Source organism: Phasianus colchicus, chromosome 1, assembly GCF_987193195.1.
Source record: "Phasianus colchicus chromosome 1, bPhaCol1.hap1.1, whole genome shotgun sequence".
NCBI classification, from domain to species: domain Eukaryota; kingdom Metazoa; phylum Chordata; class Aves; order Galliformes; family Phasianidae; genus Phasianus; species Phasianus colchicus.
Window position 1 is genome coordinate 158,992,918 of NC_143436.1, and position 16,445 is coordinate 159,009,362.

The 16,445-nt window shown below is 36.7% G+C and overlaps 1 protein-coding gene across 2 annotated transcripts in view; it reads left to right on the forward strand.

Annotated features, from left to right (window-relative positions):
* Positions 1-1,792: 1,792 nt before the first annotated feature.
* KLHL1 (kelch like family member 1) overlaps positions 1,793-16,445 on the forward strand; it is a 244,638-nt gene continuing 229,985 nt past the window's right edge. For both annotated transcript variants that reach the window (XM_090131050.1, XM_090131055.1), the window contains exon 1: positions 1,793-3,014. In XM_090131050.1, the coding sequence (XP_089987176.1) occupies positions 2,521-3,014 (494 nt within the window). In that variant the 5' untranslated portion in view covers positions 1,793-2,520. The remainder of the gene's footprint in view (positions 3,015-16,445) is intronic.

The window sequence follows — 16,445 nt, forward strand, 5'->3', positions numbered from 1 at the left end:
GGTGAAAAATGAGGTATATATACTAAATTAATGTATCATTTAGTTGCAAAAAATGCTTATATACTGAAATGTGACGGAATTGAGTAGTGTTACAATGCATATAAAACTACACAGAATACATTGAAGAGCTGAGACTTCAACCATTAGACAAAAATAATGTGAGACTTTCAGTTACAATCTGTAATAATTTTTACTTTTTTCTTCATAATTGCTTGCTTGTCTGTAGTGGAAAGCTGATAAAGGACTGAATCACTTTGCTGGATGATCTCTATATATTCACTGAGTGACATCTGAAGTGCATTTAGAAAAAAAAAATGTTACAATATACTGCCATTTATATTTATCTAACTAACTGAAGAAAGAAAATCTATGCAACAAAGTTCAGATAAAACTAAATAAAAAGCTATCAACTACTCATATCAAATGATTAACTGAAGTGTTAATAAGTTAATCAAGAGTTAATCGTATCTAAGAATTACAACAGGGTAAGGAAAATAGGTAATTCTATCTCCTCTCCGCTCCTGCCTCTTCTGCTTCCTTTAAAGTTTTTTTTTTTTTTTAAGCTCTGAATACTGAAAGCAAAACTGAGACACTAGGGAGTTTGCAGTCCAGTTGTGGAATAAATCAATATTTAAAATGCACAGTAGAAATTTTTCTTCCCTAGAAAGTAGGAGTTTATGTCCTGAATTTCTTGTTCTATTCAATACTGAACTTAATCAAAGCTAAAACAGAAAGACTAATATTGGTTTGCAACTAGATGTACAGCTGCAGTGACAAAGTAAATAAAACAGTAATAAAACTGTTAATTAATGTTTGAATTCTCTGTTTCTCTGAAGGGTTTTTAAAGCTGTAGTGCTTTATGAATGAGAAGTCAGAACATTCCAACTTGTTTCTTTAACTTTTATTCCTGAATTCCTAATGCGTTTGTGTAACAAACTTTTGGGAGCTCACAAGTGCATCAGGAGTGCATGAAGCAGACTGAAGCAGAGAGTACCTTGAAGAAATTTTTTTTCCAACACTTTCCCAGCAACACATCTTTTTTTTCTAAAATACTACCTAAAGTAGAGGTGGATTTCAAGCATTCTGTACGTTGTCTTATTTCTGGCAACTTCTCATGCACTGTAATTTATAAGCTTGCAGGTGATGATATGCAGCATAGTTTTGCAGTGCAGTATCCCTCTCCCACATTTCACCATGAAGCTTTTAATTCCAGAATCATGTCCCAGATGCACAGAATATTTTGTGACATCCGTCCCATGTGGGCAGATGTTCCCAAACAGATTTCTCTGTTGTGAAGGAACTTCCCTTGGGTTTAGCACTGTCAGACTGCATTAAGAGCCCATATAAAAGGTAAGAAACAGATGTATAGTACTATTTCAGTTTGACACACTGTTTGTCTAGCCTATGTTTTCTACTGCTACAGCAACACTGAGCCAAGATGCTAATGAATGGAGCCTGCAGAATAAATCGTTAACCTGTAACCTCATCCAGTCAGCATGCAGTCTATTAAGTTTGTACTCCTCTGATTCATGCTCTTGTGTTTACTGCTACTGCTGCATTTGTTTCCATGTATCTTTCTCCCAGTATTATATAGTGTAATACAAGCCAAAATAGCAAGGTGCTGGAGAGGGAAAAGCAGGGGCTGTGAAAGACAATTAGCGACCTGCCGACTTACTTGCATGAGGATGACTGAAGCATCCCTTTCCCTGTGTCTCTTCACACTGATGGCCCCAGAGCACATATGCGTCACATGGAAGGGAGGGGGCGGTTTGGCGAGAGGCACTGAGACACACAGAAAATTGCATAGTGAGGACCTTGACAGACTCACAGATTCTCTTCCCCCCCTCCCTAGTCCCCCCTCCTCCTACATACAGCATATATAAAGGAGCCCTGCTTTAACCCTGTGCCAGCTCTCTGGCTTTGCTATCCCAGATAACTGCAGGCATGGGACTCCCCTGAGAAATGGGATGGGAAGACGGGAGGTGGAGAGAGGCTTCCAGGTGACTTCTCCTCTTCTCCTCCTCCAGCAACGCCCGGGCACGGAGCTCCAGGAGGCAGAGGAAGAGCCACCTGCCTCCTGCTGTGGCTGCCGCTGCCGGTCTTCTCCGGCCGCCGGCTTCACTCGCCCCTCTGTTCATCAAATTACCGCTTTTTTACAGCCTCTCACCCGCTCTTCTCTCGCAAGTGCCTGTCTCCCCTGAGAGGTGTCTCTCATTTCTGCCTCTCTCTCCACCCCTTTCCACTGATCACCGTGCAATTCTCGTCAGCTCTGGGCATCTCTTCCTCTCCCTTCCCTGTGCTGAGTGTCTCTACCTCCTCTCGGCTCTGTGCATCGCTCCATCCATCCATCCATCCATCCTCCCTCTCTCTCCGCACTGGTGTGTGCGCGCATCTCCCTCCAGCCAGCGGCTGCCAGCCCTCGCCCTGCAGCGCTGCCCGGAGCAGCCGCCGCCGCCGCCCGGCCCTGCCCGGCCGCCGTGAGTCCCGCCTCAGCCCGCGTCCTCCGCCCGCCTCGGCACCATGTCCGGCTCCGGCAGGAAAGACTTCGACGTGAAGCACATCCTTCGCCTCCGGTGGAAACTGTTCAGCCACCCCTCGCCGGCGGGCGGCCCGGCGGGGGGGGGCTGCTTGCCGCCCGACAGCAGCTTCGAGCACTGGGGGCCCAGCCAGAGCCGCCTGCTAAAGAGCCAGGAGAGAGGAAACGGCGCCTTCTGGAAGAAATCCGCCTCCTCCGCCTCCTCCTCGGCGGCCACCACCGCCAGCCCGCCCAACGGGACGTTGCTGCCCGCCGGCAGCCGGCCCCGCGGGGGGCACGGCCCGGGGCCTCCGCCGCCCCGCACCGTCTTCTACGTGGAGTCCCTGGAGGAAGAAGAGGAGGAGGCGGAGGCGGCGCCCGGCAGGATGGAGGTCGTCCGGGAGCCCGAGAAGCCCCTGGCGCAGCCGGAGCAGAAGGAAGCGCCGAGAGGCTGCGCGGACGGCGGGTGTCCTGCAACAGGTGACGGAGGAGTGCACAGGTAGGAAAATCCGTTGCTCATCCTGCGCGGGCCGGGGGCAGCCGGGAGGCCGTGCCCCTGCCGTGCGGCTGGGAGGAGCTACGGGAGCGGGGCTCGCGGAAGAAAGTTTGCTGGGAGCTGGGGTACGGGGCTCATCCGTTTCAGACGCCATGGTTTGTGGAAGAGGAGCGGGCGGGCGGTCCCGGGGGAACGTGGCCTGCTGCGCCGCCAACTGTGGCCACCCAACTTTAGGAGAAGTTAACCGAAACGAGTGTGAGGTGGTGATGTTCTGCGTATTGAGGTGTCAGGTGACCACTGAAAAAGAGACGTCTCCTCTCTGGAAAGTCTGCTTCTAAATGGTGTTAGAGAAAAGTATTTGTCATGAACTGAGTGATACCTAAAAAGACATAAGAACAAGGAGAGTCACAGGCAGGTTATAGTAGCTTCACATGGAATGTCTTTGAATGTAGAACTCTTTCTGTTCTTTTTTTTTTTCAGTCCCACTCCCCAGCACAAACAGACATTAAAGTTACTAGGAGAGGGAAATGTAGCTCTGACAGAGCTTCCAGAAGTACTGTCTTACGAGGATGAGAAACTCTTTCTTGGTTTAATTCTGACTGCCCAAACTCTCGATGGTTAAAGTAAATTTATTGCTAGCTCCCTTGTCATTTACTACTTTTTCTGTGGAAAAAAACCAAAACAAAACAAGCAAACAAAAAACGTACTTTTCTATTTCTAAATAGAAAAGAGACATCTAGCATTCTTATGCCATAACTTACCATCTTATTGAAAGTAAGATATATCAAATGCTTAGTTTAGATAAAGAGATAACTATGCATTTTTTAGATTACCATAGCTACACATATACATCAAATTCCAGCTTTTTTATCATAGAACAAATTACAGAAGTAGAGAATATATTCTAAAGCATACATTCTCTGCTTTAAGCTCTTAATTGTGTTAGCAGTGGAGTTCTTTTCATAGTAAATGTATCATTTAAATGAATGTGGAATAGCTGTTGAATGGCAGTATGTGATGTTAGGTAAAAGATCACAGATGCTGTAATTTCTGTAAGCATTTGAAGTTATTCTAAACAAGAATCATAGAATCGTAGAATAGCTTACATTGAAAGGGAACTCAGAGATCATTAGAGGCTTATAGGATTTGATAGAAAATATTAAGATAATAGAGGTAAGAGAAAAGGTTCACTCTCCAGAGTTTCTGAACAGAATAGGTTAAAAACTGCTGCAAATACAATGCCGTTGTATAGACTTGTGCACTGCAGAGTGTCTTCAGAGATCTTACATACTGACTGATGCTTACAGGGTTTTGATGGCACCACTTAATTTATATGAACTTCCTCATAGAATGATAGAATCATCAAGGTTGGAAAAGACCCCCAATATCATCCAGTCCAACCGTCTATGTATCACCAATAAATTAGCACATCACATAAGTACTCTGTGATACATATCTGATTTACTCCTTTTGGGATTTTATAGCCCATTTCTTTCATGTTTTTCGTGAAAGAACACATCTAGTAATCAATAGATACTAGACTTGTTGGAGTCATATGCTAAAGTTTGCAAAAATTCAAAATAATGTAGATATTATAAATGAATATGAAATAATGTATTACAAATGAAAATGCCACTTTGAAATATGAAAATGTTCAAGATATTTTACAGTCTGAGACTTCATTTTTGTTTTTCTGTCCAAGACTTTTTAGTTTATCCATATCAATTTTGAATGCTCTGAAAAGAGATGATCAAATATTGCAAAAACGTTGGTGGTGTTCTTGACTACCCAGTGCCTGATTCTGTGATCCAAAAATCTTCCTATGCCTCAACATCTGCTCTTTTTTTAATAGAAATTATCTTTTTGTAAATGATATCAACTTTTGTACTTCATTATGGAGATATGTAGTTGTGTACATATATATAACTGCACTTCAGTCTTGAATGATAGATGCTATCAGATATGTAAACAGCCATACATTCTTAACTCTCAGCAAGCCTTAAGGCTAACATCTGCATTTTCTTGGTACAGTGAGTACAAAATTGCTAGCTCATGGCTCCCCTTAGTATTTTGTCCTGAACACAGAACCACAGAATGATATAATTGTAGAACTGCAGAATCATAGAATGACTTGGATTGCAAGGGACATTATTCAGTTCTACCCCACTGCTGCGGGGTAGATCAGGCCACCCAGGGCTTCATCCAGCCTACTTTTGAATCCCTTCAGAGATGGGACATCCAGAGCTTCTCTGACCTGTTCCAGTGCCTCATCGCCATCTGAGAAAACAATTTCCTCCCAGTATCTTAATCTTGCCTTTTAGTTTCAAACCGTTCCCCCTGGTCGTATCACTACATATTTTACAGCTATTTTAAAACATTAGAACTGTTGGGAAAACAACATTTTTGATTTGTGAAATCAATGAAACATACACACAATATTTCAAATATAGAGAACAGGAGATCTCCAGGAGTGTGGCGTTGGTAGTATGTTATGTGAGAAGCAGGTAAACAAGGAAGTTTTGGTTTTATGCTTGGTATTAATATATTTGTTAATACTTTATTTTTCTTCCCATTTTTTTCCTGGGATCTTGTATCCCCAAACCTTTCTTTCTAGTTGTTACCTTCTGCTCAATACCCAAATTCTGGAATTCTTTTTCCCAATAATAATATACAGAACTCCTCTGTTGGGGCTATTTGTAGCTACAGTATTTTCACATCTAAGTTAAATACTTACCTTAATTTTAATATTCTGGAGTATATTATGGAATTTATGTCATAGGATAGAGAGGTTGAGTTCTGTTTTATTAATTTGCTTTGGTACATTTCTAAAGAACATCCTGTTGGGTTAATTGTACAGATATTTTTCATGTGTAAATAGGGTTATATGGATAGTTCCATTGGCCTTAGAAAGACCTTATATCATTATTCATGATATAAAGTACTGAAGTAAGTGCCCTACATTCCATACTGTTTAGTAAAAAAAATATTTTACATTGAGCAGTTAGTGTTAAAACACTGGTTGTTTGAAATCGCTTAAAAACCTACATATCAAATTGTTTTACAGCTTGCATGTCAAATTTCAAAATGACTGCATAAGATATCAGATATTCTATTTTGATCGTAATTATATAAGAAAAAGCTGTCAGGAAAAATAATCTATACTGTGGATTTGCAATTAAGATTTAAAATGAACTCAAAAAAACTTGAAAAATACCAGTTCTAAGATTTCTTCTGTGTGTCTATATGGAATTTTTGAATGATCATGTTAGCTTTTTCTACGTGACCTATTAAACAACTCACAAGATGAACAGCACTCACTTAATAAGCCATGTTTTATTTTTTCCTTGTTCATTGAATGATAGAATGTTTTACTTGTTTTAAACTATTCAAATCTTTACTTTGATGACATAATTTTCATGAACTCTCAGTACTGTTCCATTTATGGGTATGGGATTTCCTAATTTTGAAGTCTTAGGCTTTGCTTACCTCAAAAGTTGGTCCTTTTTTTTTTTTTTTTTTTTTTTTTTTTTTTTTTTTTTTTTTGTTTCCCCAAATAGATTTGTTTGTTGGTTTGGCTTTAGGAAAGAACAGAAATGGAAGAGAAGTTATGCGTTGTTATTTTGTCTTCCCTGGGATGAAGGACTGAAACTTCAGGATTCAGTGTCACTTGAATCGGTAGAATAACTAATGACAAAAGGAAGTTCATAGCTGTGTGGATAATTACAAGGATGATTATGTAGTCTGTGCAGAAGATTTGGAGATATGGCAGCTGAAGTGATAGCAGTCTGTAGAACCTTCTGCTTCGTTTGAGATCCGCATGGCAAGCACACACACTTTTCTTGTTTCCAAACTTAGTTCCATTAATTCCATCCTCTCTAAACTCCTTTTGTCCTAATTATTTATTTTCCTTCTGGATCTTTTCCTAGCCATGCTCTCCTTTGCACAGTCTCAACATTTCACGACTATATGATTTAAATCCTGGGCTCTTCATGCAGAGGGTCTCACTTGGTTTTCCTGACATTTTATGATTTACTCTGCTATAGGACTGTCCATTCTTTGTTATATTTTGTTCTAGATGCTTACACAAATCAAGTCCAGCTGTCCTCTAATTGCTTAAAAACTGTTCATACCTCTCATCTTCTGGCACTTTTTCCTACTCTGTATTTCAGTATCCTTCAGCTCAGTTCTTACAGAATTTCCACTCCTGTGTTCCTTGTCTAGTGTCCACTTTTGCCCTGTTCTTCTGACTTCTTTCCTAAATTGCTGCCAAGTTGATGGTACCATTTGCTATATCTTATGGTCAGTAAGACCCCTAAGTGTCAGTAATTTGGTGACCCAGTTTTATCTTATCTCTTTCTAAAATACCCATTTTGGAATAAGAGAAATTGTCATCCAAACATGTCTATTTTCCTTCACTGAGTGTAACAGTAGTCTAGAGTGACTAATTCATATTTAAATGTTCAATTTAAATGTTTAATATTCAGTTAAATTTGAAAAAAAAAAAAAGAATCTGAAGTCTACGTTGCAAATTCAAATTATTCTAAATTAATGCAATCTTGGTAGATTTTCGTAGTGTGAGTAAAGAGCATATAACTCATCCTAAGGCTTGCAAAGGTGCTGCTATAAAACACAGGGACAATAAACACAAAAGAAACCAAGACTTAAAAGTTTTTTGTTGTTGTTGTTTATCCATGTAATTTAATATTGGATAAAATAATATTTTCAGCAGAGTTGTAGAATGTTCCAAGTTTGAAGGAACCCACAAGTATCACTGACTCTAGATACTGGCTCCATGCAGGACTACCCAAAAATTAAACCATGCGTCTGAGTGCATTGTCAAAATGCTTCTCGAATTCTGTTAAGTCTTTGGCATCGTGACCAGTTTCCTGGGCAGCCTGTTCCAATGCTCAACCACTATCTCACTGAAGAACTTTTTCCAAATATCTGACGTGAACCTCCCCTACACAGCTCCACACAGTTTGCATCGCTCGTATCTCTGATCTCAGAGAGCAGAGATAAGTGCCTACACTTCTTTGAGGAAGCTGTAGGCCATCATGAGGTCCTCTCTCAGTCTCCTCTTCTCTGGATTGAACAAACCAAAGGACCTCAGGTACTCCTCATACATAGTTAAGAAAAGTAAATACTGTTTGTGCTTTCTGTAGTATATGATATAGAAAGTAAGTATGGAGAAGAGTAGCATCTTAGAATTCCTAAGCATTCAGAAAATGTGGTCGTGATAAAAACAGTGTTTTTATTTCTGAAAGTGTGACATACATGTGTGCATGTAGACATCTAAATTTGTATTATTTACATTTTTTAAAGTCACAATATGTAATAATGTAAAAAGTGGATATGTATGCATATATACATATTTTTACATTCCTATATAGATATTAATAAATCAGTTACAGGGTTGGTTTTTTCTTAGTGCTATTTTTGTGAGCAGTAAAAGTCAGATAAATAACATAAATGGAAAAAATAGAAAATATCATTGGTATCTGTGTTAAATTCATAAGGATGGTGCTGCTGCATATAGATTAACATACTCTTAGCACCTGATCTTTGCTTTCTGAAACCTACTTTTTATTCCTTTGACATATTTTATTATATATTGTTGCATACGGCTTAAAAGATTGCTCTTCCCTTTTATATCTCAAATTCACATTTCTTAGGTGAAAACTTTTTTCTAAAAATTTTACTATAATCTTTTCACAGAATTTCCTAGTAGGTGAATTTCTCTGCTCTTAGTTACATATTGGCTGTCTTGTATGCTTTTTTTTTTTAGCAATTAGGTTCCACAATCCATTCTTTCACTTATGTAGGCATCCCATCTTTACACTTCCATTTTTGCTACTTCATGTGGAATTCTGTGTGTTCTGCTTGTCCCAACTGGATTGATATGTGGGCTTTAAAGTAGAAGTTAAGCCATAGAACTAGATTCTGGTCCTCTCATATTCAGGCTCTTAAAGAAATCCGATAACATCTAGCCTAGCCTGGTGTCTCTACAAAGGTGCTTTTACCTTGGATCAGGTACATCAGCTCGTGCTTTAAATATGTATTTTACATGAAACAGGATTTCTTAACTTGAGTTGTTGAATGAAATAGAAAACAAAGCATGAACACGGGTATTTAAATATCAGAAAATTCAAAATCACTTGGGGAAAGAATTAAGACTTAGTACAGTGTTGTATGTATTGGAATACAATTTGGAATTATTTGCTATCTAGCTTATTACATTAAAAAGAATATTAGAAATGAAACACTTACCATTAGATCTCATTGGAAATAAGGCATTTTCTCCTTCATTCTTTGGCATTGTTTCAATGCTTGCTATTATCTGAGTTTGAAAGACAGATATGTCTATTTTCCAAAAGTCCCTTTCAAAATCATTTCCTGAATCTAAAACAATAATCTTTATCACACTGAATTAATTGTCAATTATGGCACTTTCTTATTGCCTAGTAGTGACTGGGTTTACTATGTGGAATGCATCATTCATCATTCTTTTTGTTTCCTCACTGCATCAGTCAGGCATTGTTTTACTGTGTATAATCAACATTAGAATCTACCTTCTGTAATGCTTGGACTTGTCATCTATTTCTATCCTCCTTTCCACTCTAACCACATGGGAAACAGCACTGTTATTACCCCATGTTTTTACCCTTTTTTTACTGCTACTGTAGTGGAGCTTCGTGCAGTGTTCAAAGAGGAGGCCAAAACACAAATAGAGGGTAACGTTCTTTCTGGACAGGTATAACCAAACACTTAAACCATCTTATCTGAATATAGTCCTAGGCTGAATCCATCTTTGGATTCTAGTTGATACTACTCAGCTTTGTAAACAGGGTGTAGAAGTATGTAGGGAGAGGAAATATGAATGTATACATTAAAGATATGTTTGTTGTGTTTGTATTTGTTGAAGCTGTCTCATAGAATATCTTAGAGTTTAGTGATGAAGAAGTTCTTTCAAGGCATAGAAGTTCTCTTAAGCTTCTTGGGCAAGTGTCGTAAATGTGGAGAAGATATGCAAAAAGTTCATCTGAATATACAAGAATAACTTCAGATTTGTAGCTTTCAGTTCATAAGCTTCCTATGGAAATAGAAGTTATTTTAATGTTGTAGACAGGTTAGATGTGTCACTATTCTGTGCCTTCAGAATGATCTGGTTCACCACTTTGTCTCAAATTCCTTATTTCTTTGCTTTTAAACAGGAAATAGGAGTGATTTTAGTATACATACATTCATTATTCATCGCCATGCACATCACCACTGTTAGGCTTCTATGCAACTGAATTATGATTATTTGTGAATGACCAAAAGGTTCCTTTTGCAAAAAGATATATCACATAATTTATTAGTACTATGCATCAAGTATATCTTTCATACATGCTCTATTTACTTACTTGAATTTTTGTTTAATAATTACTAATCCATTTTTTTGTCTCAATCTTTGTTATTAATTAACTCCCAGTGATAGCCTGTTTTTTTTTTTTTTTTTTGCAATTATCTGAAGTGCAGAACAAAAATACCTCAAAATAAATAATAATAAAAGATTAGCATGCACACCTGCAAAATAGGATTTATAACAAGAAAGAGAGAAGGAAAGAAAATGGAATGAACAGTCTTTAATATTTTGATAGAAATACATTTTGGATTTTTTTTTTTTTTGTATTCTAATGACAGATGTAGGATGTAAAATTGCTGCCACATTTCAGAAGATGTTTAAACTGAAGAGGTTTCAATAAGCATGTGTTAATCAGCATATTTGTTTATTGTTAAGCCTCTCAATTTGAGTTTTGCATATCTCTTGTTATTTTATCTTGAAAGATTATGGATTTTGTTGAAAAATATATTATTTGGGATGATTGACACATGGATGAAAGTGAATGCTTCAATTAGGGTGGAAATGGAATTTATCAAAAATACTATAAAAGGGAAGGGAGTGAAAAGCCTTTTTCACATGCAGAAATAGAAACAATAGTTGCTTTTGTGTCACAATTGTAGGATATATCAGTTGGAATTCTTCAGATTTTTCTTCTGGGCCAAGTACTTTAATTGTAGTCACTAATGATTAAGTAATGAAATAAAGTATATACTTTAAGATATACTTCTTAAAAATGAAAAAAAAATAAAAATATTTGAAGTATTGTCAGTATATTACAGTGCAGAATCAGAATCTAAAATAACCCTGAAAAAAGAGACAACCTCTTAAAAGTGAATATAGAACAGTTCAACTAAGTATTCTGCCAAAAGAACAATCAGGAAAAATATCCAATGGGATCAAATGACCATGCAGCAGTTCTGCAAAAGATTTGCAGTTAGTAAAGAACAAGTAAAATATGAGAAAACAATACCATGCTGCAGCTTAAAAAATAATCAAAGGAATATACAGACAGATGCACAGCCTGTGAAACAAGCTGATTTGGAAGAGTTTCAGCTCCACTATATTGTCAAGTATAGTCTTTGCAGAAATTCCAGATAAAAATCCTAGAATTTTAGGAAACATACATACAAAAAAATTGCTGTAGGAAGCAGATTTTCCCTTTTCATTTGATAAAAGTTTTGAGCTACTCCTCCTGCGAAGGCGGATTGGAGGAGGCTTAAAGGGCTTAAATTACAATCAGACATTCAGCAGGTAACAGAATCTATAGATAGTGAAGCATCAGAACAGATTTCCTGGTAGCCCTGTGGACTGGTTAATGTAAGTGATTAGAAGAAAGGCTAGACAAACATCAGCCAAACATGATGTGTCTAGGAATGACAGCCCTTTTTCTTTAAAGCTGGAAGTATATCAAGTAATCTTTCATGAAAAATTACCCTGTATCTTTCTATGAAAAAGTTTGCTCCAAATGCTGATAGTTTTTAAAAATGCAAACATTTTGTACGGAGGGTAAAACTTGATCATCTTTTTATGTGCAAGACTCTAAATTCTCTTACAGTAAGAGAATACAGAACATGGAGACAGCAACTTGGAGAACTGAACATCTCTTCTAATCAAGGAGACTGCTGTTTGAAGTGTCCTGTTTTGTTTGTAGTGGTGATTGGGAATTGTGTCAGAAAAAAGGAAGAGACAGGGAAGGAAGGAATTTGTGTTGCCTTCTCAAAGTCTTCCTCCTGAAAGAGGAAATCATCAGAGGGTTTCCTTCCAAATCTCAGTGATTAGGAACTGATAGAGATGCTTCTTAAATCTTTTCTCTGCCACTGAATTTAATTCCCTTATGCAGTAAGAGGAACATTTTTTAAATATTAATGGAAAAAATTAAGCTACAGGAAAACTGAAAAATAACAAGATTATTTAATCACAAGTGTGAAATTTGGGAAGAATTGATTTTTACTTTTTATTTTAATTATTATTATTATTATTAATTGCAAAGTAATTGTTATATTACAACAGAGGATGGTTAGAAATATGTGAAGTCAAATATCTTCACTCTTCAGAATCTTTTTTCCTAGCTTGTCCTAGTATACTAAATAGAGCCTCCTGTGTTTACTGTGCTGTAGGAAAAGCTCAAATATACTTCAGGGTTTTTATTTTGGTTTGTTTTGGTTTTCATGTTAGCATATGAAAACATCAGTTGAAAAAAAAAAATAACAGATGGTTTGTGCATTCTGTTACAAGCAGATGATAAGTGCTTTGACTAGTATTGTGTAGATAATATTGTTTGCTAAAAGTTTTGAAGAAAAGTATGAAAGCAGCTTAAATGAAGCAGAAAAATATCTGTCTGTTTTTACACAGGAAAAGGTGAAGAATCCACATATTTCAACATATGCACTTTTTAATGTTTCTGTCTGTGTAAATACAGATAGGATGGAAAACAACGAACTGCTAATTTCGAAAGCCACAACATTGTTCTGCTGTACAGATTTCTAAATCTTTTATATTTTCTATATTTCTATTATATGTATTTTTTTCTTGGCAATGCCTCTCCCCTTTTGATCATCATGAATATCAGATAGATAGCTTTTAACTGATGCTTTATTAAATGATTTGTATTTCTTTTTATTTTTGATGTTTGGTCATTACTTCTTTTTTTTTTTTTTTTTTTTCCCCCTATGAAAAAAAATGCAAATAATATTATTGCCCTTTTTCTTTTTCATAAAAATAGATTGAAGGAGACTCTGGTGGTTCCTAGAGAAAGTACATTTTTCTTTTGGAGCCTGGAAAACATCAACATATCATAACTCTGAAAAAAGGACTTCAGAAATATTATTTATAGCTATTATTGATAGCTTCTGGTAAATGTGTTCTTGACAACTGTAAAACTAGTTTTCTATTTTTTTAGAGTCCTGTATTTACATGTACTTGGTATACCACTGACAGCAGCCTAGGATCTAATCTGCTTTACAACTTTACCATATTTCTTGTCCTTCCTACAAATATACTCAATTATTCTTAAATTAAAGCTTATAGGTTACTATCAACATAATATTTCAAGCTTATTATCCCTTATTGCCACAGAAAACTCAGTAAGATGTAGTGTCAAAGGGGACTGAGACGTATTATCTTGTATCAGAAAATACCATTTTAGTTAAAAACTTAACAGGGCCAAAAGAGCTGTGCTGTTCTTCTGCTAAGACTTCAGTTTCAAACTATCTATTGGACTTGCTGTATGACCTTTTAAAATGACATTTCTTCTTAAATCTGTACATTTCATCACAAATTAATTTAACTGAGCATTGTAAGAAAAGTTTCTGGGAATAGAACAATCTGTAGGTATTACATTATAACTAGAACATTTTGGGTAAATGAGATTCATGCTAGAGAAACTGTACTAAATTGTTAGTTATCCTGTTTTGTTGTACAAATATTTTTCATAGTAGTATTGATGCCTGTTGAATTATCAGAACCAGAACAATTTGTCAACTTTGACAAATTTTCTTGGATAGAACTGCAGGCAGTTAATGTCGGTGCAGCTATTTTAGGCTTGTTTTTACAATGATGAATTCATTTGCTAATAGAATTTTGACAGTCCAGTGGTCATCTAGCTAATGGACTTACCAATTTATTGATGGACCTAACAATTGTATACATTTCATCTGAGTAAAGAGAATGTGGGATATGCTGCTCAGAAGGAGTTTTCTATCTGTATGATGAAATTATGTGCATTAGTTAAATAAGGAAAAGTAGAAATTTGTTAAGGAATAGTCCAAATAGAGCTTCAAATGGTAATGCAAGTAACAGAGGATCCAAGTATTAACAGAGGGTTCAAGTACTTGGATGAACTTGTAGTACTATTGTTAACCTCTTTTAGATGTGCTACAGAATTAAAGTTGACAAGATAGCTTTATGAAATTTAAAAAAAATAATAATAAAAATTGGAGCATAATACTTTAATCACGGAACATTTATTCATTTGTTCATATTTCAGTACAGTGAGTCACGGAGCTAACTAGATCAATCTATGCCCGTGACAGGGGGCAGTAGGCCCCTACCCTCCCCACCCCCCGCCTGGCCCCACAAAATGGGAAGGAAGGAAGGGAGGAAAAAACAACAGCGGCAACAATCTATGGAGGTAAACTTATTTTACTAACTATGATATCGGAATGCAAGATAACACAATATAATACAATCTAATTGAAATTGAGACTAATAAATCAAATAAGATAGGAGAGAGTTCCTGAGACCGAGTCAAACCTGAAAAGCTTGGAACGGCTAGGAAAGCACCTCCAGCACCCACTGCCAGGCAGTAAGAGACCGCCCTCCCCGGAAGGGTCAGATCCCATGACTTCTGTAACGTATAGGGATAGGTACGTAGAATTGGAGCATCAACACTTTAATTCCAGTACAGGATGTTTTGATGTGGAATACTGAAAATCAAAAAAACATAAAACCATGACACCATGTCAGTAAAAATTTGTTTTGTACCTCCTGCAACCCAACCTTCACTGAATATCACATTACTGAGATAAGTATGCAAATTAATTATGTTCCTGCAAGTTTTAGAAAACACTTTATTTGCACATGGCAGCTAGCGTGCCACCACCAAAGTTCTTTTTGAAAGGTTGTTGTGTGTCTGTGAACAGATAACAGAAAATCTTCTTACACTTCAACTAAGAGAACAAAAATGTATCAGGAATCAAGCCATATTAGTTCTGATGAAGAGTACAAGTTTTAATTTTATTAAAGTACAATATTAACAACCATGTCTTGGTTTAAAACCAGCGTGTCTTATTGCACTGGGGATTGTTGGGACTCTTTAATATGAAACTGACTGTAAATGAGTGGAATTATTTTTTTAACTGAGGAATAATGGAGCTGAGAAAGTACAGAATAAAACAACATAAAAAATAGCTGTAAGGTAACAATGAACTGCTGCTGTCTTCATGGCAGTTTAATTCATTTTGCTTCAAAGCTACATCAATCGAGGAGCATTTGCAGGGACAGCTATTGTATGTCAGTGGAGAGACAGTGATATCTTAAGATAGATCAGCTTGTTCGCTTGCTACTATCTCTACACATCCTAATACTAAAAACTGTAAATGAGAGTTGAGTTTCACTTTATTCAATAAAACAGAAAAATGAAAAATATTAGTTGTCTTGTTTTATCCAATATTTTTGATATACATCTAGCTAAGCATTCATGGACCTGAAAGGAGCTGGGCTTGGAAGGTATGGATGGTTCAATTTGCTCCAAAACTTGTTGTGAAGGGCTCTATGTTAGTTGTATTCAATGAAGCCAGTATGGTATATGGGTTTTATATTTATTGTTTTGTTGCTTTGAAGAATGTGAGGTCGGAAGCAGAATATTAATTTTTGTGAGGAACTGAAAGTTCAGTTCTATCTTACAAAGGCATTATTGGGTTTTTGTATTGAAAGGGAGTCAGGATCACCATTTACTACAGAATACTGCATTTCACTTTGGTGACTTATTTTGTTGCGTCTTCCTACACTCTTTATAGCCAATTGAGAAATGCACACTTAGAAGTCAGCCACTGTGAAGCTGACATATATCAGATGATCGAATGTCTACAATGAAATGGAATGGATCATGCTTCAGAAGTACACATCCCAAGTTTCCATCAAAGTATTTACAGTGTATATATACATACATTCATATACATTTATACTATATATGCACACACACACACATATATATATATGAATAGACAAGGGCAAAAGAAAAACTGAATATTACCTTTCTGACGTGTTTCATGACAAGGCAGAATGAACTTGATCAGCTTAAGGAAAATGATAGGAAGAATTAAAAGAGAATACACAGCAGAAGTAAAAATAAACTTTCACAGAGTTACTTGAAATTACAGCTACTGCGTCAGAGACATTAGGATGAAAATGTAATTCAGTTTGCAGAAGGGTCTAATTAAAAGCTGAAAGAGGACAAGAATTACAGATTGTAGATCTTCATAATGAAAATTCTTATACCTGTAAATTTGCAATAAAAACATGAAAATCTCAGACAGTAAATATGAAATTTC